Below are 25,556 nucleotides of genomic sequence, written 5' to 3' on the forward strand. Positions count from 1 at the left end.
TTAATATCCCTCGGGAAACGAGAATTATCGTTCGTCGTTTCTCCACGTAACCGACGAACTTTCTTCGGCGGCGTGTCGGAGGTCGATGTCGTGGCATACGCGAAAGATTTACAGACCCGCGTGATTCGAGGTACTATCTCCTCGCGCTGATAATTGTCGCAAATTAGTTCGGTAAATCAGTCGGTTGCCGCTGGTAGTGTCTCTACCTTCCACGTCCTCGTTCTCGTTCCTTCTTTCGACGTTTACCTCGTTGTTTCTCTCTTTCCTTCTTTTCTCGAGGCCCCCTCCCCACCCACCCACCCCCCTTTCGATCGTGAGAATGGCGTGATCGTTTGGCGTAAATAACAATTAAATGAAACCCATTGCGCATTAAGTCGAACTCTCGACGCCCTCGGTCTCTAGGCCCGTGTTACTCGTAGATTATCCTACCGAGCATAAATCCCAATTACCTGCCCACGGCGCGCATAATGATCGATAATTAGCGGCGAACGTCAGCGCCTCCGTTTCGTCTCATTTCGTCTTCCTCCTTCGTGTGGAATTTCTATCCGGAGTTTCGATATTCGTGGAATTTCGAAACGAGGGCGAATATTTCGGTGTTTCGCCTGAAGAATGGTTCTTTCGATCGTTGAGAGCGAAATAATTTTTATTTCTTTCTTTTTCCTTTTGCGCGAGAAGAAACAATTGTTAGTTCGGTATAGGAAGAAGCTTCGTTTTGTGAACTTATCTAGGGACAAAAATTTAGAAAAGAGTTTCATGGAATGACAAGCGATTAGTGTTCAATTTTGTTTAAATTGTAAGAATATTTTGATACAGGAAGCTTCGTTTTGTGAATTAACGAGGGCCAAAAATTCACACGAGAGAGTTTCATGGAATAACAAACGATTAGTATTCAATTTTTTTTAAATTGTAAGAATATTTTGATATAGAAAGAAGTTTCGTTTCGTGAACTAATCGAAGAAGAAATGTCTGCGCGAGAAAGTTTTCACGTGATAAAATAACAAGCGCTTGACTCTCAATTTTATTTAAATTCTATGGATACAATTAACTTCGCTTTGTATTTGTTTTAAGAGTACAATAATTTGTACCGTTTGCCGAGATAATCTCCCTCCATTGTAAAATACACGTTAAAGCGATTGTTTACTCGTTTCTACGGAGAAAACATTTTTTCTCTTGCAAGAACAGAGGCACGGTAGAACTTCCGTTAGATGAACTACTTGAGGGATAAAAACGTTCGTGTAAAAGAATTTTCATATAATGGAACAAGTGGTTAACACTTTTATCGAATAGTTACGACAAGATGAAACAAAACGAATACAATTAGTTCTTAGATAACTTCGCGTATATAAAACCAAAAAATCGAAAAGAAATAGTACAGGCATGGGGTGCATCTTTCGCGAAATTTTTATTTACTTCTACACGTATAATCGTGTAATTCTCGTCCAGATTAACGATCTAGATAACAAAATAAGTAAATATCGTTCGCTGAGAGATAAGATCGCTTGTCATACTTTCGTACCGGCCATCCCCTTCCGGGATCCAAAATTAAAATGGTTCGTCTCGTTTCAATGCTAATCGAGAAGATTTCAGATAGTCATAACACCGCTAGACGAGCCGTAATTTTCGAGAGGCGATTCGTAACGGTAACAGATGAGTACCCGATAATCGGGATACAACAATAAATTTCTTTCAAATTGGCCGATCGTCCGCAGGTGTATTACAGGTGCAATACCTGTCGCCAAGAATGACCGTGCACATGGAGCAGGTGATCAACCGTTGGAAAAATTCCTGCGCGATCTAGAATCGATCTTGATGAGTTCTTCACGGACTAATGCATCGATAACGAACCTCGATGCGTTTTCACGTTCACTCGGATCTATTCGAACCTTTTGTCCGACTTTCGAGCGGTGTCTCGTATTTTTTTCGTTCGCTATGACAGGTACGAGCGAGGCGTTCTATTTTATTAACCTTTTGTCGTTCACCGAAGGCAATCGAAAGTTGTGCCGTGCCATTTTATTCGATCTTATCTTCGAAAGCAATTTAAAACTGTATTACGCGACAAACTGTACAGGGCGAGCCAATTAATTTGTCGTCCTTGAGTCGTTCGTAAACGGCACGATCTATGGGAAAATGTTTTAAAGAACCGTTGCACGGTATTGAAAAGTTACGTACGTATTGCGCAACAATTAGATACGAAGATTTCAAGCATTACAATCGATGCAAGAGTATAAATCGTTAAACGAGTGAAAGGGGTGTTGTTGCGTTTCCAGCGATAGTTGCACACGTTGGGATTATAAATCTTTACGTACACCCAAGTGAATTAATAGTCGGTGAGAATAATCGAATAAAAATAGTAACTTCTAACCTCGTGATAATAAACTTTGTCGTTAAGTGTTGATTTCTAACTTCCTTTGATCTGAAATATTAACTTCTGTCTCCGCGAGAGACTTTCATATTTCAACGAGTTGTAAGAAATTTATTAACCGTGTACGCGACTTGCGTTCCCAATGCGATTCAATTCACCGTATTACACGAACAATCATTTGTAATTGAAAATGTTTATACAACGTGGAAAAATATTAATTAACAGTCGTACATACTTTAAAATTACAATAATTTCATAATAATATTTATCTAACATCGACGAATTTTCAGTACTTCAATCTAGATGGGATCTATTAAGACGTTGTAATAAATCATCCAACGCCCTATAATTTTCTCACGAAACTTTCGTACAATGATTTTTCAAATATCAAATGATTCGTTTGATAAAAATCTTCGTCAGACTTCTCCAAAGTTCACGATACACCATGTATGTGTAAGCAATACATTATTCTGGGTTCGTATAAAAAATGGCAGTAAACGAAAAATGTGTATTCAATTCGATGCACCTGGACCCACATTGCACTTCTTATCGTCGTGCTACAAAGGTATTATCAACAACCTAAATAAAAGTAGCAAGTTTCTCCGATCCAACTCCAGAGAATCGAATACACAAGTGATAACAAACGAAAAATGTGAATTCAAACTGACACACCTCGACCCACATTGCTGTTCCTATCAAACGGTATATAGTACACAACGTGCTATCGTTATTAGGTTGTTATCAACAATTTAAAAGTAGCAAGTTTCTCCGATCCAACTTCAGAGAACGAAAAATGTGCATTGAAATCGATGCACCTGGACCCATATTCCTGCCCCTATCAAACGGTATACGCAACATTATTACATTGTTATCAACAATTTAAAAGTAGCAAGCTTCTCCGATCCATCTCCAGAGACTCGAATACGCGAAACGACAGCAAACGAAAAATGTGCATTCAAATCGATGCACCTGGACCCAAATTACTGCCCCTATCAAACGGTATACGCAACATTATTAGATTGTTATCAACAATCTAGAAGTAGCAAGCTTCTTCGATCCAACTCCAGAGACTCGAATCCGCGAAACGTCAGCAAACGAAAAATGTGCATCGAAATCGATGCACCTGGACCCGAATAACTGCCCCTATCAAACGGTATACGCAACATTGTTAGATTGTTACCAACAATCTAGAAGTAGCAAGCTTCTTCGATCCAACTCCAGAGACTCGAATCCGCGAAACGTCAGCAAACGAAAAATGTGCATCGAAATCGATGCACCCGAGCCCACATCGGCGTGTCCATCGAGTACGGTATGCGCGGAGCGGTCAAAGTGCTAGAAAGGTATTATTAAAAATGTAAACTAGCATTTCCGGTTCAAGTTGCGGCGTTCGCCGCGTCGATTACAATTACCGTTGATTTCCGACGGGATAAGGGATACGTGCCGCGGTGCACGTTTTACGTATTCCGCGTTTATCGCAACGTAAACCGATTGAAATTTTCCCCGGTTTGAACCGTGCCCGCGACCCTCTCGCACAAAAGGAATTCATTTTAACGAAGAACGCGGAGACGCGGGATTCTTCGCGGCCCGAGCGGCATTTTCCATCTGCCGGTTGTACATAACCGCGGTCCCGCGGAACAATTATTATTCTCCGCGGATCGTCTAGGTTATTGAGCAAGAACAGGACTTCCGCCGCGGAATCAGATAGTCGTGGCTGCATGTGCAGCATGAGCGCGCTCGGACCGAGTGCCGAGATGCGCGGCACACTTGCACGTGGAATCCCGGCGCGCGCCTCTACCTGCTGATTCCCGGTGCATCCGTGTACGAACCGACTGTGCACAGATTACAAAGTGGATATTGGCCGCACGAAGTCCGCTCTCTCTATGATTTGTGCCCTGTCGTCTTAAGGTATTTACGCTCGTATTGAGTCGACAAGCCCCGGGGACGTTTAATCAGACCCGATGCGAGATTAATCGCGGAAACCGAGTCGCGGGATTAATTCTTCGCTGGTCAGAAGTATTCGGTGATACTTTCCTCGTTCGATTTGAACACTTTCGCGAACCCGGTCTCCCTCGATTATTCCTTCGTTTTTCAACGATCGATTCCTCGTTCGGTTCAACTGTGCGCGACACGGTTGTTAAACACGTACGATTACACAGAATTATCCGAATTAAAAATATCGATCGGATGTTCGATTATTCACGGTAGAATGCTCGGCATTGGTATTTGGCGATAATTTACGCTCGTTCTGTTTCAATCTTTTCGAGTATTCGTTTTGCTGTACAAGACACTGTTGAAACGATAGAAAATTACCGAAAGTAAAGAATTGCGATTTTTTTTATTGGAATTATTTTAATTCTTCGTAGCGGGTCGGAGTGCATTCTAGTGTGAGTATCGGGGTATCGAAAAGGCGAAACTCGTGTTTTTAACTTGGCGAATCAACGAGAGGGCTAAGGAAATTCACGAGTATCCAGTCGTGTCGTTATAGCTTTATTTATGGAAAAAAATGTATTATGCTCTAAGATTAGTGCACTCTTCCGTTCGGCTGCACACTCGAGATCTTTCGGTTAATATTTCCCGAGTGTATCTGTAATTTTTAACTTAATAACACAATGGAAGGGGCGAAGAAATATATAATCATCCGTTGGAATGATTTTAGTCGTAGACGAAGAATAACGAGCGATTGTTGTCGATACAGTCGTTACTCCGAATAAAACCACACTATTCCGTAAAAGGCTGCACAGAAAGATTCTTCGTCTTGTAACAGATACAAATGCAGACTTCTCTCTCTCTCTCTCTCTAAATGACATTCCGCAATTTCGTTCGAACGCTTCCGTTCAAAGGTCGTTGAATCGAATTCTTTCTCGGTTTTTAATATCCGCGGTTAACTTGTTTTATCAATTTTGCGCGCAATTAGTTGCATAAAGTGGAAATTGCCAATTTAACGACGCAGGGGTAAAAGTTTGCTATGATAAACGCGCATCGTAACTGAGTAAGATATGCAGATTTTATCACTCGATCGCCGTGCTGAATCTCTAATTACACTTGAGGGTACGTGATTTCTAAAGGCGCCGCCGCATTCATTTCTCTCATTCGCTTCGTCGATAAATTTTCGAATTTTTCACGAACGTTTAATCGAGTTCCATCGTTCGAGTTTGTACACCGTAACGCTGGAGCGTCGGTAATGCCTGCGATTTATTCTGTTCCGTGATTTAGTATTACCTAAATCGACGGAAGCTCGCTCGCCCCGAAGAATCTTGACGCGCGTCACGCGTCCAAAGGAAGCTGGTTTCTGCAACTCGAACTCATGGGAATTATGCACGGTGTTTCCACGTTCAAAAATAAATCAAAACCGTGGAACAGATTCTTCTTCGTGCGAAATTTCCTTTTCGTGTGCAACCAGATGCAGAATCCGTCGATGGTAGAAATAATAATGATCCAGATCTACACGTTGGACAATTGCGTTTGAACGAAGAACGAAAAGTTCGCATCGAAGACCGATTGTTCGTTCGCGACAAGAAGTTTCTATTATTGTGGAATTTTTTGACAAAAATAGCACATAAGCATACTTGATTATTGTCTACATTCAGAAATGAAAAAAATATAAAAGGACAACGGTCATCGAAAAGATATAACGAAAGTTGTCAAGGGAACTGAACTCGGTACCGAAAAGTGCATTTGAGAAATGTTTCAAAGACTGGAGAAACATTGACAGAAGTGTATTACATACGATGAGTACTTTTTCGAAAAGAACAATACAAATTTAGACGAAATACTTTAACGAATAAAAAAACTTGCACGAACTTTCCGATCGCACCTCGTACACTCAAAGTTTTCAAATTAGAACTATTACGAATGCATAGAATCTGCATTTCTAACATTAAAGTGCATCGAGATGACGAAGGAAATACAGAAAAATTCAGTCGTATCTGTTATAATAACTTTAATTGCAGAAAAACAATATTGGAACGCGATGATTCGAGAAAGACCCAAAAACTGCACCAAGGTTAACAACGTAAGTTGTAACCAATAAAAATAATAATATACAACAATCCACGAAGAGAATCGCTTCGTCCAACGACACTGCGACAGCAATCGCTTTAATTACAAAAAAAGAATACATCACGGTGACGCGATGGGTCGAGAAAGATCCAAGAAACCCACTAAGATTAATAACACTGGTAAAAATAATAATATTCAACGATCCGCGAAGAGAATCGCTTCGTGCAACTATACTGTGACATCAATCGCTTTAATTACAGAAAAAGAATACATCATGGTGACACGATGGGTCGAGAAAGATCCAAGAAATCCACTAAGATTAATAACACTGGTAAAAATAATAATATTCAACGATCCGCGAAGCTCCCGAGAACTATTTCGTTCAGTAACCATACGACAACAATCGCGTCGTTGAAACAGCTCGAAACAACGAAACACTCCGTACAGTTCGACGAATCGTTCGTCCACTCAATGCTACCACGAATTACGCCACACCCTGTACACCATCATCGTCACGTCGAGTGTCCCGTTTTGAATATCCACCATGCACACCGAAACGTTTCAAGCTCGATCGCAACCTCTGCGAATTCAGCCTAACCCTAGTCGCGAGCAACACGTGCGAGAGCCATCAGAAGCTAGAAGAAGAGCCGATGGAAATTGGCAATTATCGCAACCCATAACTAACGGCCGTGCACTCTATCGAGACATAAGGTCTGCGCACGGTGTCGGGGGTCGGAGTGCAGGGTCATTACGCGATAATTAGAAATAAAAGATCGAGAGGATCGTCGGTATATCCTCGCCTCTTCCCTCTCCCCCTACCCTCCATCTCTCTCCTCCCCTCTTTTGAGTTTCTATCCGTTTCTATTTTGAACGTTGTCTACCCGTATCCCTCTCTTTCCCTCCCCCGCTAACTCCTCTTTCTCGTGTTCCTTCGTACGGTCTGCATCGCGATCGTTTCGTTGCAGTTAAGCGCATCGTCAGCTGGCGAATTGCATTTCAGCGAGGATACCGGTACGCGATGAGTTAACGAACCTGGCACGTTCCACTCCTCGCCCTACTTCTACCATCTACTACTGACGCTCTTTTTGTTTTTCTTTTTTTCTTTTTACTCTCTCTCTCTCTCTTGATCTTTCACGATGAAAATTTCGAAGGAACTAACTTCGAACGAACGGTCAATTAGGAATATTGCAGGCCGGATGCGTTCGACGAATCATGTCTACTAAGTTGTTCTATAAATTTCGTCGTTTTTTCTATCGTAAGAAAATAGTACGACACTTGAACTTCGAACAACTGTAAATATACGAACGGGTCGACAGGTCTACACGAGACTTCACACGTGTTCGTCAAACGGTACCATCTTTGGAAAAATAAAACGATGAACCTAATAGCTTCGTTTCTTTGTCGAACGAGGAAACTTATCCAGCGACCTATTGTGTGTTTTAGAGTAGGTCCGTAGTTAAGTGGAATGTTTCGAAATGAAACATCGGTGGAAAACGATATTGCCTTCGAGCGATTTTGTTTTCTCTGATTCGTTCATCGAGAAAATCGGTGACAAGATACTGACAAGATACTGAAATGTTCGTGTTACGATCAAGAATAGGTTTTCTTATTTGTAATGAAAATTGTAGACCAAATATCGAAAAATTTATTCTAAACAATAATCAATTCTTTCGGACAGTCGAACGACTCTCATGAAAACAGATGATTTCTTTATGGAAATCAGTGGAACGAAATTCTTTCGTCGAAGTGATAAATAAATTACACGTGATATCGCACGGATATACGGACACTTTTGTGCTATGTTACGATCCAATGCGATATTATTTCTACAATTTTTATGTTTGTTTTCCAGGCAGTAATAACTGGATAATTAACAGTTCGGGGAATCGAGCGTTCGTTTGAACGGATGTTCGCGTAATCGAACGGTTCGATTAACCGGTGTTTCGAGTAATCGACGTTTTCCTGTACACGATTCGAATTAGAATATTTCGAATTAGAAACGATTGAAATGGAAGCGCGATGATGGAGCAGCGTTTAAAGTGCGAAATCGCACCTACTCGGAAGTCACGTCCTCTTAGATATTGAGAATGTGGGAAATATATAAACCTGTCTGGTCGCGCTATTTACGACACGAATGAGGAGCAAGTTGTTATCGAAGCGTGCGTAAGAAAAGGTTACCGTAACGTATTGTAAAAACGGCCGTAAAACACGAAAGAAACGAGCAGTGGTGTAAATAGTCCGGCAATTTGTATGCAATTACGAAAGGGTCGCGAACCGCGGGCTGTATCTGATCGTGGAATTTTCACACGAGAATGAAAACAGTCTGGGCGCCGTGAATCTTATCGAGGTAATCGTAATGATTATTATTCCGTCATTTCTCCTCGCATACGGAATACTCCAACGGAATAATACGATACATCCTAATGTGGAGGAAAAATTGCAAATTGAAGATTATTATTCTCGATCATTTCACTTCGTCGTCGTTAATGATCCTTCTCGCCTCGGAAATGTGAATATACATACGTGTCGTGAATTTAAAGTTACCGTATATTACGCGATACACATGTATTAATGATGATAGATCCTTCCATCGAGATTAAAGAAATAAATAAGCTACAATTTCCATAGCCACTTCGCGCGTCGTTGAAACGAAAGAACCGAACACGAAAATGATTTACGAATGACAATAATTCACGCGATAAGTGCGCCGGTGGTGATCGGTCGTTAATTTCCGTTTCGGAATTTTTTAACCCGCGAATTCGCGATTCGAGAATCGCGTTCCAAGTAAACTTTTCCGAACGATTTCGATGGAAATTTTTCCCGCGAAAGCGCGAGACTGCAATGTTCAAGTTTCCCCGGAACAAAGTTACATTTACAACGTTTCTCGATTCGTACTGTTTAGATCGCCGTCGATAAAATTACAAATTGATCGAACGGATTAAAAGGGGAAGATTTTACAAAATTAAACGGATTACCACGGTCACTCGATGGAAAAAGAAATTAATAAAGAAACGAAGTCAATAATTATAAAATTGGAATATGTGTATATGAGCTTCTATAAGCTTCTGATGTCGACAATAGAAAAATACATTATTTTGTCTTTACATTGTAAAACTTCTTTGCCTCTTTCTTAATATTTACTAATATTTGTCTCAATATTAAGACAAAATAGAATAAGACACAATGGAAGACTCGGTAGAAAGAATTTGTAGAAAACTTCAACATAAACCCCATATACAATTTTGGAAAAACATGTTAATTATATATACACTGTCAGAAAAATTCGATATATTTGTAAATTAATAAATTCTACATTTTCAAATTAATAAATTCTATATGCTCGCAAAACAATTCGACACAGATTACACATATTTTTGAAAAGATTCTACATAAATGATATATACGTATACACATTCGTGGATAAATTCGATATAGATTCGAAATGTCTGTAGAAAGATCCGTCCTACCGTCGACAGAACGTTGTATTTCCATTTTAGTAGATGAAAATATCTCACCGTCGTGGTCGTGATTCGTTAACGTTGTTAATAGTCTAACCAAAAGCAGCGATCGTCGCGCTATAATGAAAAATACTCGGCGATTGCACGCGGAAGGTAAAACGACAGGATGAAATAAGAAAGCACACGTGCACCCGTGAATTCCCAGTGACTAATCGCGCACGTCTATAAAAGGTGCTCGAGCTACAGGTATATTTATCCGTGGCGTTTCCACGTGGGAAAGAAATTGTTCTTCCTCGGTTCGAGTAACGCCCAAGGAACTGGTTTCCACGTTCGACTCCCTCTGCTCGTTCGTTTCACTCCACCGTGAACATCTCCCGCCTCTTTCCCTCGCGCTGTTGTCCCACCTCTTTCCCTTTGCCGTGACCACACTCCGCGTTCCAAGATTTTACGAGTTTCTAATGAGAAGAAGGGGTTGCACCGCCGCGGAGAACACTGGACGATCTCAGCTGCGCGCGGCCACGAGGTGCCCGAGGATCCATCGATCCCTTCGCGAAAAATCAAAGACGAGTCTTGCGTCCCGTGGCGAGCGTCGATCATTTTCTACTGAAAATATCGAACAGGTAGAGAACGCTAATTGAAACCAGTCGGGGACTCACCGTTTTCGATTTTCTTGCTCTCGCAACCTGTCTCGCGTTTCTTCAACATCGATCCGAGTAATTAGAAGAATGCGATCTCTCGTAGCAAGATCATCGTACTTTGGACATTTTCTTCGTCCTTTTCACCGGTCGATCGTTGGAATCGTTGTATCGACCTTGGGTTTAAATGTTTCATTCGTTGCGCAAACGGTACCAAAATAACGATTACGCGATAAATTGAACGTGTGCGGTTTGCCGAAATAACAAAATAGATTCTCACCGAGCTCTTCGTAACCATATTAACGAAACAAATTGAAAGCGTAGACGATCGAGTTAGCGCAGAGATTAGGCGGGGTCGTGTTGCGGTGAAGTCTCACGGTTGAAAAAATATTGTATATTTGAAGAAGTAATATTCATCGTTAACGTTACGCGTACACAGCGCGAATACCTTTTAAAATATCGCTTTATGAAAACTCGTGAATCGCTCGTTGGTTAAGAAATCATTATTTTCGTTGTTCGATGAAACGTCACGCGGGATACGGTACACTCGACTTTGTTCGATCGTTCTTTATAAATTTGCGTACTCGAGGAACTAATATCCTTAACGTTCGACGTATACGCAACGCGGTTACCTGTTAAAATAATAACGCTTACCTCGACTAGAGAGAGTACTCGATGTACTCTTAATTATCTCGAACGTTACGCTCGAGGTCGATCGTTCGAGCGGAGCCGGGGGTCAATCCGCGAGAAACAGGCCTGGAAAAGTTTTTCGAACACGAGTTGAAAATTTCACGTAGCTGGCTTTCCACGAGATGTTGGGTGCGTGCCGCGTGTGGCACGCCGGAGACGAGGCAAAAATAACGGGTATCTTCTCCATCGAAGCAGCAAACGAATACAAAGAAAACACTTGTCGCTAGGAAGACAAATATGTTTTGCGTTGGCACACAAACGGGAATGGCGGGTGCATCGAATGCATAAAATATGAAGAATTTTTTTCTTTTTTCTTTTCTTTTTTTTTCTTCCTCTTCTTTTCCCTCCTCTCTTCCACCCGTTCCCGACCGAAGAATGTTTCTTCTGTTTAAATTACACCGTCGCTCTTCTTCAAAAATTCCCGGCGATTCGCGTTGGCCAATGAAACGTAAATATTGCGAAACGACTCCTAAATGTGCATATTTCGCCGGCGTCTGGCATGAATTTAAATCTGTTTACTGGTTTTCGAAAAGGTGTCAATTTGAATACATTACACGGCCCGGTCTCTACGTGCGCGCGGCTTGTTCCGTGCACAGTGTTTGCTCGTGGTATTTCTAAACACCGTGTTCCCTTGGTTTGCACGTCGTCGATTTCACCGGTCGAACGTTTATGGACGCCCACGTGTACGAACATCTCCATTCGTTGCGTGCCCGTTCGCCATTCAATTTGTCTGCTACGGGGGCTTCTATTTCTACCGCGAACGTAAGTACTCATAATATTACAACTCCTCTACAAAGACTCTTAAACGCGACCTTCTTTTTCCCGGTAGCCGAAAGAAACCGGTCGTTATTATGCGAACATGCGACTAGGATCGTTAATGATTCCCTAGTTAACGATACGACATTTTACGGTTATTATAATCGTATTCGTGAAATGCACGACGGTGTAGATACGTGTACTCTGCGATCCTCGAGATACCTCCTAAACGCGTCGAGCGGAACGGGGACGTTGAAACCATTCGAGGCGTTATTTCGGACCATTTAACCCCTTTCGCGCCTGATCATCGATCCTGGACACGCACCGTGTGCGGGATTACGGTGATCGCGTTCATCGAGCGCGTTCTCTGAACGCCCAGAGGCGTTTGCCGCACGAGGTGGTCGGTACGCGCGTTTGGAGCATCGAAAAGGTCAGAGGTCCCTGATAACGTTTCGCAGCATTGTTACGAACGAGCGCATAAGATTCCTCGAGCACCGGGAGCCTAATTGGAGACGTATCGTATCCTGTTTCGAGTATTCCCGCGCCACCAAACAGCGAACTGTTGTACATATTAATTAATCGCGAAGTTTCGCAAGAAATAGGATATATTGTCCCGTGGTAAACTCGAGCGTAAGAAACATAATTGCTCCACTGTTTCAGCGGTATTCTCAGTAACGGAAAGTAAATCGTTCGTTGAATACTTCGCGCTTTTATCCTCGATAGGAAAACTGTAAAAGCGGAAATGCGTTTCTTCTGAATATTCTTCAAGATACGATTCTTTTCTTTTTTTTCTTTTAACACACCTCTGCTGTTCGATCATTTTATTTTTAATCTCGTATCATTTCCCGACTTGGTTTACGTTCGACATGGATTACATTATTCCCGATATATTTTAAAACATAGTGTTAAGGATACGGTAAATCTCGCAGAACCGTGTTACTTTGATCTAAGAATAAAATGTTTTCGCAGCGGATGCTGGCAGTCGGTACAAAAGCATCTAACCCAGATTTATTGTGCCATACAATCTTCCGTGTTGATGTTGTATAATCATTATGCAAATAAGTGGATGTTGTTCGTCGATCGCCGCGCACAAGCGACGACCGTTTGCATAATCTTAATTATTTTACCATTGCTGTTACGATTATCGGCTGTAGAAGGATCTATATACATCCTGGTATAACAAAAAGTATACACACAGTGTCAAGTGACCGTGTTCCGATGGTACTTTTAACGAAATTCGCTCTCTCGAAGTATTTCGAAAGTAATAATTAATATAAATGTTACCCTGTAATATACATATTGACAGCCTGCAATATTATTGAATTTCTCACACATTGTACGATTGTCAAGAATTCCTATTTCGTCTCAGATTTGCCAAATTAAAATAAAACGCCAATTTTTACATACAAAATGTTTCTTACCGTATGAGAAAACTTCTCAGGATAAAGTTGCATCGTTTCAAGGGTTATATATAACCGAAGAAAGAATTCTTTCTTGAGGGATTTTTTTTCAGAAATTTCAAAGACATTGTTTCTTCTTTTAAACGATACCCTGTATTTTTGTCCTTATTCTTGTAGATCATAAAAAAGAACAAATTCGAGGACTGTAATAATCTTACCTCTCCTAGTATTTATTCTCGAGATATCTGCATTGGAAGATATTTCAATTCTTCTAAACATTTACGCGGAAGATCGATGGTACTTCTATACTTCATTTGCAATACTAAAGACCACTGCTCAAAATGGTAATCGTTGACTTCAATGCATACTTGAAACCGTATAATAAATTCTTCGGGAACATTATTCAATTAATCGATGTTCTCCCTGTATTAAATGTCCGTATTCGTTCGAAAATCGAATACTGTCGTTCAAAATGGTAATCGTTGACTTCAATGCATCCTTGAAACCATTCAATAAAGTCTTCGCGAACATTATTCAATTAATCGACATTCTCCCTGTATTAAACGTCCGTATTCGTTCGAAAATCGAATACTGCCGCTCAAAATGGTGATCGTTGACTTCCATGCATACTTGAAACCATTCAATAAATTCTTCGCGAACATTATTCAATTAATCAACGTTCTCTCTGTATGAAATGTCCGTATTCGTTCGAAAATCGAACAATACTTAAACCGATCGTCACTTACGGAAGCAACTAACTAGAATTTCAGACGACAGTCTCATCGTAATTCGTGAAACATTACCCCACAGTATTCTTCTGCGACGATGAGCGTTCGTCGCGTCGTTAAAGAAACAAGCCTTGGAATACGTTAAAAGTATGTTTTTAAGTCGTCCAGTGATAAATATAAAAGTAACCGTGGAAAATCGGAGGACACGTAAATCCTCTGTTCCTGTACGGTAATTGTAGTCCGCGCACAAAGTATCGTTAAACCGCTCGATAAATATTAATCGAATCGGAAACTATTAATCGTGTCGTTCGACGATCGATTATTCCGCTAGCCGAAACCCACGGGAAAATAACCGGTTGCGAGGCGTGATAACTAACCTTAGAGTTTAATTTTAGCGAAGATCGCGATAAAGTACTCGTCCCGAGCCGTTCGCGCTTCCGTTTCGTTGCCTACCGACAAATGCCAATTTACTTAATCGTCTCGGCGACAACTTCATCAAACGGGTCGTTTTCTTTTTCGATATGCGCGGAAATACCGTGCACACCGGCCACGGGCGAATTAATTCGCCCGGTCTTCGCGTTTATGGAAAGGAACAATTACACGCGCCCTCCATCGGTAGATTTTATCGGCTCCCGATGCCCGCCGTGGCGATTCGTGTTCTTTTTTTTTTTATTTTTCCTTTTTTCATCGTGTTGCAGCTCGCCGTTGCACGACGCCGATTAACTTAACGACGCGTTCGAGCCAGTTGCTTCCGAGTTAAACAATTAACGTACCGTCGCTCGTAAATCCGTGATGGCGGCCGCAGGTGTGGATACACCTACGTCGTCGTCGCGGAGTCGCGGCGAGTTCTCGTGGAGGAAAACGAAAAAAAAAGGAAAAAAAAACGGAAAAAGAGAGAAAGAAATGAAAACGAGCCTTCGCGACGTTGATATTTTTTCGAATAGCCTCGGGTACCCCCCGTTTTCAATTTGAAAAAAATTCCAGACGACTTTACGACCGCGATTTTGTTTTTACTCGCGCTCTTTAAACTGCGCAGCTTTTCATTTGCGTAGCTATCCGTTTTATTCGTCGCGCGATTAGTCCAAAGGAGAGTATACTCGATGCAACGTTGGTAGTCAAAATTACCCTCCGTTTTGGAAAAATTTTTTTCATCTTTCGCGTTGTTGATGGTCAGCTGTACCGCGGGAAATTTCAGGGAATAAACCACCCAACAGGAGATCGAACAGCTTCGATTTAAATAATGCAGTACCGTGTACTTTATACAGTGTGGGTAAAAAATTGTACGCCTGAACAGAGAGTTGATTCACACTTGCAAAATGAAGAAAAAGATTTGATACAAGATTCTCTGATTCGGTGTTTCGTTCTCCAGAAAATCGAAAGTTTCTTCTACCGTGCAAACGATTGAATACGAGATAGTATTTAGTCTACATCGAAAAATAAATATACAAAGAGGATAATTCCAATAATAGATAATTGAAAGAAAAAATTATTGAAGATTTTTATGTAATGACGTTTTCAACAATACCTGTAAATGACCAAGGAATAAAGGACGAGTAATTATTGAAAATACCGATTACATTCATCGTTTAACAAAATTACAACTGATAGTATCGAGTTGTTCGGAAAGTCATTTCGCTTTTTTTGGTGAAAATGAAACACGATTTATTAAGAGCGTATAAACATTTTAATAAATTACGTATTCTCCATTTTGAAAAACGAAATTACTTTATCCGAACAATCCGATAGAATGCACGATGATAAAATCAATTTCCTCTGTGACGAGAGAAAGGTTGTATCGAATCGTACTCCGATTTCGAAGCCACCCTGTATTGTGAGACCGGTGTTCGAAATATTGGGTGTCTTCTCGCGAGCTCTCAACGTCTGCGACACCCTTTTTCAACACCCTGGATCCCGTGCGAGACACGAAGAAAAAGCGTCGCGGAGTAGCTGTAATTTAATTTCTTTAACGGCCGCGATTATTCCGCTGATTACCGTAAATGGGGAGCAATTTGTAACGCGTACCACGGTATGAAAATTCGTCGTTCGAGCAGCCACCGAGCTCAGAACTCGCGTGAACCGAGACGCGCGACGTCGTTCAACGTTTTAATCTTCCGTGGAAATCGTTGAAATTGTTTTCGAGTTTCGTCGATTATGGTCCGCGAACGAGCGGTTAAGTAGGAATATTTGATCGCCGCTAATTCACGAAAACGGCTTAACCGCCGGTTAGGTTGCATCCGATGGGAGCACAATATAATTTCATTCGAAGATCCATGGGCCAACCCCTTATCCGTACGCGTGCTGTGCAATCATTCCATTAAAATTACACGAAAACATCGCTACGCTCGATAGGCAGATGGGCCGTAGAAACGAATGGATTTCGAACGCACGAACGAGCGTTCCCGGCCGGACCTGTTTGTCTTTTCATGGAGCACCGTGCACACCGACGATGCCATAAATGATCGACGTTCGATGCTATCGATGTACCGTGCGAAGCGGACGTCTCCGCCGGTGGCGATTCTTCCATGGAATCTACAGTATGTCCGGTTTGAATCGTACAGATGCAGATACGAGAACGTTCTTATCTAGATTCGTTGTTTTTATGGAATTTCAAAGGCTACCTCTTCGTCGATGACCCGCGGTATCGAATGCACAGGGTGGCCGATATTCGTCCATAGAATCGTTCGTAAATCGGTGCGCAGAAGGAATCCTTTTCGTTTTTCAATTTCACGCAGCGTTCGAGAGAAACGTTACAGCTGACTTCGTTCGATCGAGCTATTTATAATTTTTTAAACGAAATTCTGTAAACAAGACACTTTGGAATATGCAAATGCAAACAGGTGTGCCACATCACTTCGCGATACGAAGATTGAAATATCTTGTAGACTAATGATTTTCCATGCTATTGAATACGGAGCGTATTGTAATTCATTAATGTGAATCACTCGTAAATTACTCGCTGCGTAAAATATAATATCATTATTTTCGTTCTTTTCGCTTTGCAATATCGAGATTAAAATATCTTTCGAATTAATGATTGTTCGACTAAACGGGTCAATATTTTCTTGTAGGGAGTAACGAGCATTAAAAATTACGCGATTCCATTTACGAAGATGTGTGTCACCCTCGTACAATCTCTACGCGGCCATGTACAGAAAAACCAATTACCGCAGATTATGTCCCGCTTGAAACTCTTCGATTGCTGTCAGAACCATATTTCATACAACGGGTAGTTTACGAGTAATTTGCATTTATAGTATGTACACTAATTAAATTATTTCATATATCATATTCTATAATTATCATAACGAAATACTGGAACCGATCGACGATATACAAACTAATTTCATCGATGAAGGAAATAATTCGCAATCTGCAAATTAAGTGCCAGAAGTATGAAACCGGAGTATTAAAATTCGCAGCACCGATCAGGAGAAGGTAACTCTTCCTATAAAAATACGTAAAAAATATGGAGTAAAATTCGTTCGTACATGGCTTCGTGTAAGAGAAAATCAATCTTGAACATTTTTGGAGCGCGATTTCGCCAGCTTGTCTGTTCATTACTCGTTGTTTCTACTTCTGTAAACGACTGCGAATATTAACGATAGTATTTTCATTACCAGTCTTTATCTTCGCGAGACTATTTCCATTTTGTTCGTAGAACTCTAACGACGACTAAAGTTTGCATCTGTAATTTATTCACGTACGAGAGACACGGTCGCGAGTATCCCTGACAAATACGAGCTCTACGAAATTTGTGTTTCATTCCGCAGCGGAAAACGATGACTAAATTCGGTATCTGGCATCGGTATTGTGTATCGAAGCCACCTGCTTGCGAGTTCCTTTCGATTTACGGAACGTTGTCTCCTCGATATCGTCGATTCTTAACATCGATCGCAGCACTACCGTGTTTTCATTCGATAAGTGACGACGATTAAGATCGTCCATGTAAGGAACACAATTAAAGGGGGAATTATATGGGATTAAATACCTCTCTTTAATTACGCCCCTCTTTAAGATAATTCTGACAGATACTAATTTCACGACCATTTATGCACGCGACCACCTTGCCCGTGCAGCTATCACGAATAGTTCGTCGCGCGCGTAAATCATTACGACGAAACTAATTACGAATTGTAATCTTCGCGACGGAAATCTCAACTACTCGAACGAGTCACATCGATCGTTTCGATTCTAATTCGCGACTCTCGTTTCGATTTCTCTCTTCCGGATATTTACTTTCGAAAGATCATTCATTTTCAAAGTGAAAATCGATCGTGGCTTGTCAAGATAACTCGAAATAAGAAAGATAAAATAGAGCAGAAGCTTTTTCTTTGTTTATCCACGATACGAGAGATTTGGCGGAAAAAATTCTACCATAAAAGACACACATACGTATACTTCCTCTTCAAAAATCTTATACTTCCTCTTCAAATATTTAGGAATTCACTGCCGCTGATCAATGATATCGAACGATTTCCACACTTTGAAAATTAAATATTCGATTCACCGATGTGAAACAGTAATGTCGAATAAAATTATTTTCTATAGTTTCGGGTTGTGTTGAAACGCCCTTTCTTAAAATACAAAGGTAATATCATAATACACGCGTGTGCAAAGATATCTAAACGCGAAATCTATCGAGGAACGATGATACAAGATAAGGTGTTTTGAGAAACCATGAAGGGGAAAAGGTAATGGTGAATGGTCGGTAGAACCATCCGGAGGAATTCTTTTCAGTGATTGACGCTCGTGTTGCTCGTGTTGGAAGAATGCTCGTCGCGAAAGTAAGAAACGGATCTTCCATCTTTTTAAGACTGGTCTGTTACACATACTTCGTACAGGAATGTAATACCCGAATGAAAAGAAAAAAAAAAAAAGAAAAAGAGAGCATCGCCTCGCATATGCTCCGGGGTGCTCGAGCATTTTTGCGTCTTTAAATCATGTCGGGTGCACCTGCGCTTCGGGCGACTCGCCTCGCTTTTGAAACACTGTTGCAACATTATCTGATCCCCTTTAATCCATCACGCGACACATCAAACTTCCGTCCGACGAACACGGGAGCAGCGGCTCCTTTTTCTTTTTTTTTTTTTCAAACGCGATCTCTAATTTCTCGCCCCTCGTGGGTCCCCATTCTTTATTTACCGCCTCGATTGCTTCACGTTGCGAGTTAATTGAGTCCGCTTCCCCGCGCGGCAATGAGCGCGCGAAAACTTCCTGATTACTATTTGGTCGTGCAAGGCCAACGGTGTCGTTCGTTCATACAGGGTGGTCTGTGAATTCGTCCGGTACTTCGATCGACTTCCATTGTTATTCGCAAAGTGGACACGCGGGAGATGTAAGAGTACAGTGAATTTTACAAGAAAATCGCAATCGGTGCGTGGCGATCTTGATGGCTTCGTCGACAAGTGTACTCGTTACCAGGTGGTTGAAAACTCGTGTACAGTCGACGAAGAGCATAGCGAAGCTTCGATGTAAGATTTGTCGAATTTCAGTCGATCAATTTCGACCGGTGCGAAAAGCTGTTTCCCAAATACCTCCAAATTGTGGTTCCTTTATATTCTTTTCCTAGGAAAACAATATGTCGTAACTCGACACTTTGAAACCACAACCTTACTTGAAGTCTAGTCGAAAAATAAAATTGAAAATGATCTTTAAAACGATACTTTGGTTCTGCTCAAAAATGCATTGCTGCATTCGTAACATCTTACAACCCTTGTAAAGTTTTTACAATAAAATTATTATACAAATATATCTACACGTACATATCCATATCTATAATAATCTTATTATATATGTAACATATTGTCACGCAACATATATAAATTTTTTGAAGCTTCAAAATAATTGTAAAACGTTGCTACGAATAAAGTGAATTTTCGATTTGAAATTAGCAATTTAAAAGTGTTCGTAGTAATTCGATCACTCGCTGTAACAGTGTTACGCGAATGGGACACCGTAATGGTTAAAAAGAGAAATACGGTTTGTGATTTTCGAGACACCCTGTATCCAGGTTCGTGTAACGCTCGTGTGCCGTTAGTCGACGGCGCACGACGCCCAGAGCGGGACTGCATTCGCAACTATTTCTCGATATCGGGCTAATAAATCGCGGGATCGTCTCTACGCGCGAGCGATAAGCGGAGAACCGCCTCGGCGCGGCCTCTTCTTGTCCTCGTGTTTCAATCGCCGCAACTGGACGTCTGCTAATTCCGCGTAGTTTTATTTATTTATTCCCGTGCGTTTCTCGCATCGTTTAATTTACTTTCGCGGCTAATTTAATTGCACTCGACGTCGTTAACATTGGGGCGCTGTGCTTCACGGCGGTAGATAAAAAGCGCGCGGCGCAGGATGAGAGATTTCATTCGGCCGTGTTCCTTTTTGCAGGAAGACATGTATCAAAGAAATGAAAATTAAATCGCAATAAATTGAACTGGACGTATTCAAGGTTCACTCCCTCTCCGCCTCGTCCCGATCTGTTCATCGTTTGCATAATCGCGATCGTACCTTTTCGAAAGATTCTGCCGATGCTTCGGCGAGTCGTCGAGTTTACGATAATAGTTAAAAAAAAAGTGTAGTTTCTTTCTTCGACGAAACGGATGTAACGATTCTATAATATTGGACCTGTTGTGCGAAACTCAAGGTGGAAAATTATCGATAGCGATATCGAAACCAAGTGAACAAGTTTCACTTGGTTGTTATACTTGTTTTTGATAGATGGTTTACGATAGTCGAAAACCTTCTGTGTTTGTATAGCATTTTTCTTTCGTACTTTTTTATATTTTACTTCACTTTTGAAGCGAGAAGGAAAATTTTTTACTGCAAGTATCTAAACGTAGTTGCGGGTAAACATCGTTCAAGTGTTCAGTTTCAATAAATATTGAAGGATTAACCGCGATTCGTTAGTTCTTTTTTTTTTTTTGTTGCATAGGTGGTCTTTAGAGAATGTCTAGAACTGATCCAGACTATTCGTAACCCGTGTACGATTTTGATATATTTACTCTTCGGGATAGAAGGTTGATAAACGATCTTTCCTTCCTCTGTGAAGTAATTAACGATCTGGTAAATAATCTTGACCTTTTGAATAAGATTTGCAAATCCACCGCATTTGCAAATGACTTTAACGATCAGGTGAACCTTTCCACGCGCAACATTAGTATACTTGAACCAGAAGTTCGCAATCCGTTGCGAAAATTAATGTTATTGGTCGATACGTGTACAGTTCTCGAACGAGTGAGCGAGAGATCAAAGATTATTCTTGGGGTTTCTTCTTTATTTTTCCTTAACTGGAGAGTCCGTCCATTAATGAATTTAAAAAAAAACAGTATTAATCGACACTCCGCGTGCAAATACGCTTACGTTTGGTCGAGGAACCTACTCGACGAATATCGCGAGGAACTACGGAAGATTTAACGACTCTCTTTATTACACAGAACTTTGTAAATGAATGTGTAAATTTTGTCTGTAAATAGGCGATTATACGTACGTAAATAATAATTTCTACCACGGCGGCGATGTTTCAAAATTCTCGAGAACAAAGAAACGATTTGAGGGAAACTGAACCGTTCGTTTTCCGTTCTACGAGCGTACATCCGATAGGCTTTCGAACGATTTCAAATTTCATTCCATAAAATTTTACTATCGCGTAACAAGTACGGTGAAAACGTAACGGTAGACTCGGATCGTACGGGTGCTTCGGTTCAACGTTTTATCTCGCGTAGAAGCACTATCAGGGTTAATTATTGACATAACTAACGTTCGAAGACTCGATACGACGTTACATCTACTTTATGCGATTTCCCCGCTGAAATGGGACACGCAAGTTTGAAGCGAACGAGCGACTGAGGCGCAGTGCATCAATTAGATCGAGTCACGAAGCATTTCGCGTGCCATTGAGAAACTCCTGGCTCGGCTATTGCATTTGATTCGCTGGATCGGCTGTAAATAGGAAGAGCGCATCCGCTTGTATCATTAGCCGCGATAAGTGGAACGGTACACGGAGATAGAGCAACGATATTCGATTACGGTTTATCGGGCTAGGATCTCCGAGAATGTTGAATCGGTTGAAATAAGGCGGACGACAAATAAATAGGAGTCATGCTCACGAATAAGCGGTAAACACCGATTTAATATAGTTTTCGAATAAATGGTACACGCGCGTTGATATCGCTCGGTTACGGACAAGCGATTTCTCTTATACGTTGCGTGGAAAAAAAAAAAATAAAATAAAACACACATTTTGCAATTCAAACAGAATTTTTCGCGCACGGCCCGTTATCGAGCGCGATATTTCAAAATTCGTTCTTTTTCTCGATTTTAATGAATTTCTTGCGGGTTTTCAAACGATTCGAAAGTAGAAGATACACAGTGACTGTCGTTCAAAATCTTACACCCTATTTTTTATCAATATATCAACTATGGGAGAAAATTATACATGTACCAATGTATAGTATAGTTTCTTCTTTCGACATGTTATGAAAATATTATAAAAATAAGAGTATTTTAATTGAGAGTTACTCTATGTATTTTTTATATTTTTTAACGATAACTCGAGAGATAGACAATATTTGAGACTTTTTACTTGGAAAAGTAAACTACTTGTACTACTTTACAAGTAAAGTTACTTGGAACGAGTTATTAATATTCCGGTACCATCGGGTAATTGGAAAGAAAAGAAGGAAAATTATTATCCTATACGAATGCAACATTCTACAGGAGTGTATCCTTGTTTTTGGTAGTTTCACGAGCTTTTTTCACGAAGTTTTGTAAAAATCGAGAGGGAGCCACTTGGTGGATTTTCGTTGCGAGTAGCTCTCGACGCGAAAATTCTCTCTTGCCTTTTGATTACGAGTTTCGATCCTTACCTCGCGCTGAAAACCACTTCGCATTCCAGTTCAGATAAGATCCAATTGAAGGTATATCGATGATGCTGATCACTCGTATTTTTATTAACGCGTGCCTAATGACGTGGAAGCAATTCGCGAGTTATCTCGAATCGAGACTTCGAAAGACGATTTTCTATTTCCGTGTTACGCGCACGCAGGTGCTCGATGATAAAACTGGGACTTCAAATCTAATTAGATATCGCGTTCACGCGGCATCATTCATAAACCATTGATCCAGAATACTCGAGATTCTCTAATTAAGTGTCCCCGTTTGCAATTTGTTAGCCTTAACGAATGGGACTGCGCGAGATTAACCGACGTTTAAAAAGGTTCATTGTGCAAATTTAAAATGCAGTTTGAAAAATATATATATATATATATATTTGCATGCATATATTTATACACCGGTTCGAATTCCATTGGGATATTATACATGAAGCTGCACTGTATCCAGTGTACTATATTTCGATAACAGTGGTCGCAATTATACGAAATTACAAACCGACAATCGTTAAAAAAATTGTAATCGATCAGGGAAGAACCGATAAATGATCCCGTTGCAATATATGCAACGTTAGGTGCAAGCATGATTAAACTCACGTATAATATAATTCGCGCTGTAAACTGTGAACATTAGTATACTTTTCGCAATTGTATTGAGTTGTTTGGGAAGTCGTTTCGTTTTCCAAAATGGAGAATATATAATTTAATAAAATGTTTATAGACTCTAAAAAAATCGTATTTCATGTTCACCAAAAAAAAAACAAAATGACTTTCCGAACAATCCAATAGAATTTTTTCTCTCGCGAACGAAAGCACACAATTAGCTGTGGCTCTTCAGATTTCGTTACTCTTGTGAAAGGATACGTATTTTTTATTTCTAACTTTTGTTTCATCTGGATTTTTCATCTCGGTACGACAAAAATTCTCGAAGATGGGGTTATGTACTTATAATCTAAGATACGTTGAACTTTAATCGAATTCTAAATATTATCGAGTATCTGTGTACAATATTCCACGGATTCTAACAGGGACTTCTACTTTACGAGTCTGAAAAAGCGAAACTCCTCTCCTTTGTGAGCTATACCCGAGTTACGAGAATCATCCAGCTTATATAGAATTCGAGCAAACTTTTCCGAGTACCGTATACAGGGTGTCTCGCACGATATCACCTGCCAAAGTCACTGTTGAAATAACAACGAAACAATCACAGAAAGTTCTTCCTCGACTTTGTTGTTGCACCTTCACCTATCATCTGTTTGAGTAGATGTTGTGATACTGGTTAGCATGGAACGTGATACGTTTAGATGTAAAAGTGAATAATGTTTGTACGAAAGAATAAATGTGGGGAGTATGTATGGAAATATTGTGTGAACGACTTTAGTTTACGTTACAATAACGAGTGTAATGTGGTATGATTTAGGTGTTTTATATACGCTATTAGGTGTTTTACATACGTTAACAGAGACAGAGAGCATATATATATTATATAATGAGAAGAGAGAGAAGCAGACTATTGTGTTATCGTACAATTCTTCAGTTCGCGAATAATATTTTTCATTTTATTCGTCAACGTGGTCCATTATTATCCACCCTCGCAGATGCAACATTCAAAACTCTACAAATACTACCTACCAATCGTCGCGCTAAAACAGATCTCGATTATCCAATCAACCTTTTGCCCTCATTGGGATAATCGACCGCTGTAATTTCCCTAGGAGGACTCCCCAGAACTTAACCAACGATGCGATATTTAATTGCTACGGAAGAAGGGACTCGGTGGCTAAACGAGTCGTCTGTACACGGGCTTCGAAACAGTAAATAAGAACCGAATCGAACCCTTTAACGGGCGAAGGCTGACAGAAGTCCGGTCGTCCAATAGGCAACGATGGCCTGTGCGCGAAACGTTCCTCGAACTTGAAGACCTACGGGCTATTCGAACGACACCGGTATACGTTCGACGATAACTATATTAGGCGATCCGTCGACGAAAGACTCGACGACTACGGCAAATGAGTGTGTAGAACCAGGTGAGCCTCTGTAACCGTGGTGGTATACACACGGCCACGCGTGTACACCAGGTTGGATCCGGACGGAGCGTGTCCCCGCTCGGTGAATAGGGTACGCGAAGGGCGGGGTGGAGTGACGACGAAGAAGGTGGGGCGGGGAGTAGGAGCGGGTAGAGACGGTCCCTGAAGTGCTGCGTCGAGATTGCGCGAGGACCGAGCAGAACGAGAGTGTTCGTAGAAGAAGAAAGTGGAAGACTCGCCAGTTTGTCGGCCGGAGTTATGTGAGCGCAACGACGTAAATATGCGCCTTTGCCGTGCTTTGGCGCGGCACTGGCGAAGACCGAAGAAGGCGCGCGATGCGAGGGAGAGCGAAGAAAAGAGGAGATAAAGGAAGCCCTCTCGTACGTAGCTACAAGCAGAGGCTTCAAGACACAAAAGGCTAGGCGAGGAGGAAGGTGGTTAGGAGCTAGTCGTAAACAACTGTCGAACACAATCTCCTAATGCACGCCTCTTCTTTGGCACGCGGGACACCCCTCCCGGCCCCCTACCCTCACCATCTCAACCTGGACCGGCTCCCATCTAGATCGTACAGCTACGTTCGGTAATAGGAAGTTATATTCGCGGGATTCACGAGACCGGT

General features: G+C 41.1%; 2 protein-coding genes across 3 annotated transcripts in view; one reads left to right on the forward strand and one right to left on the reverse strand.

The window, feature by feature from the left end:
- Window positions 1–25,556, forward strand: part of LOC143148032 (UPF0489 protein C5orf22 homolog) — a 476,738-nt gene that overhangs the window by 308,920 nt on the left and 142,262 nt on the right. The gene's annotated exons all lie outside the window — the stretch shown is intronic.
- LOC143148033 (uncharacterized) lies at window positions 9,736–12,601 on the reverse strand. 2 transcript variants are annotated; one of them, XM_076313879.1, is made up of 3 exons: window positions 11,109–12,601; window positions 10,476–10,630; window positions 9,736–10,419 (listed from the first exon to the last, which is right to left on the reverse strand). In XM_076313879.1, the coding sequence occupies exon 1, from the start codon at window positions 11,916–11,918 to the stop codon at window positions 11,556–11,558; it is 363 nt and encodes a 120-aa protein (XP_076169994.1). In that variant the 5' UTR covers window positions 11,919–12,601; the 3' UTR covers window positions 9,736–10,419; window positions 10,476–10,630; window positions 11,109–11,555. The 2 variants fall into 2 exon arrangements, with proteins under 2 accessions (XP_076169994.1, XP_076169993.1); XM_076313878.1 differs by having other exon boundaries at window positions 9,736–10,422.

This window comes from Ptiloglossa arizonensis, chromosome 6, assembly GCF_051014685.1.
Source record: "Ptiloglossa arizonensis isolate GNS036 chromosome 6, iyPtiAriz1_principal, whole genome shotgun sequence".
Classification (NCBI taxonomy): domain Eukaryota; kingdom Metazoa; phylum Arthropoda; class Insecta; order Hymenoptera; family Colletidae; genus Ptiloglossa; species Ptiloglossa arizonensis.

Excerpts from the sequence above, each read along its gene's own strand:
- LOC143148033 (XM_076313879.1), bottom strand. The coding sequence starts at position 11,918 with ATGAGTACTTACGTTCGCGGTAGAAATAGAAGCCCCCGTAGCAGACAA.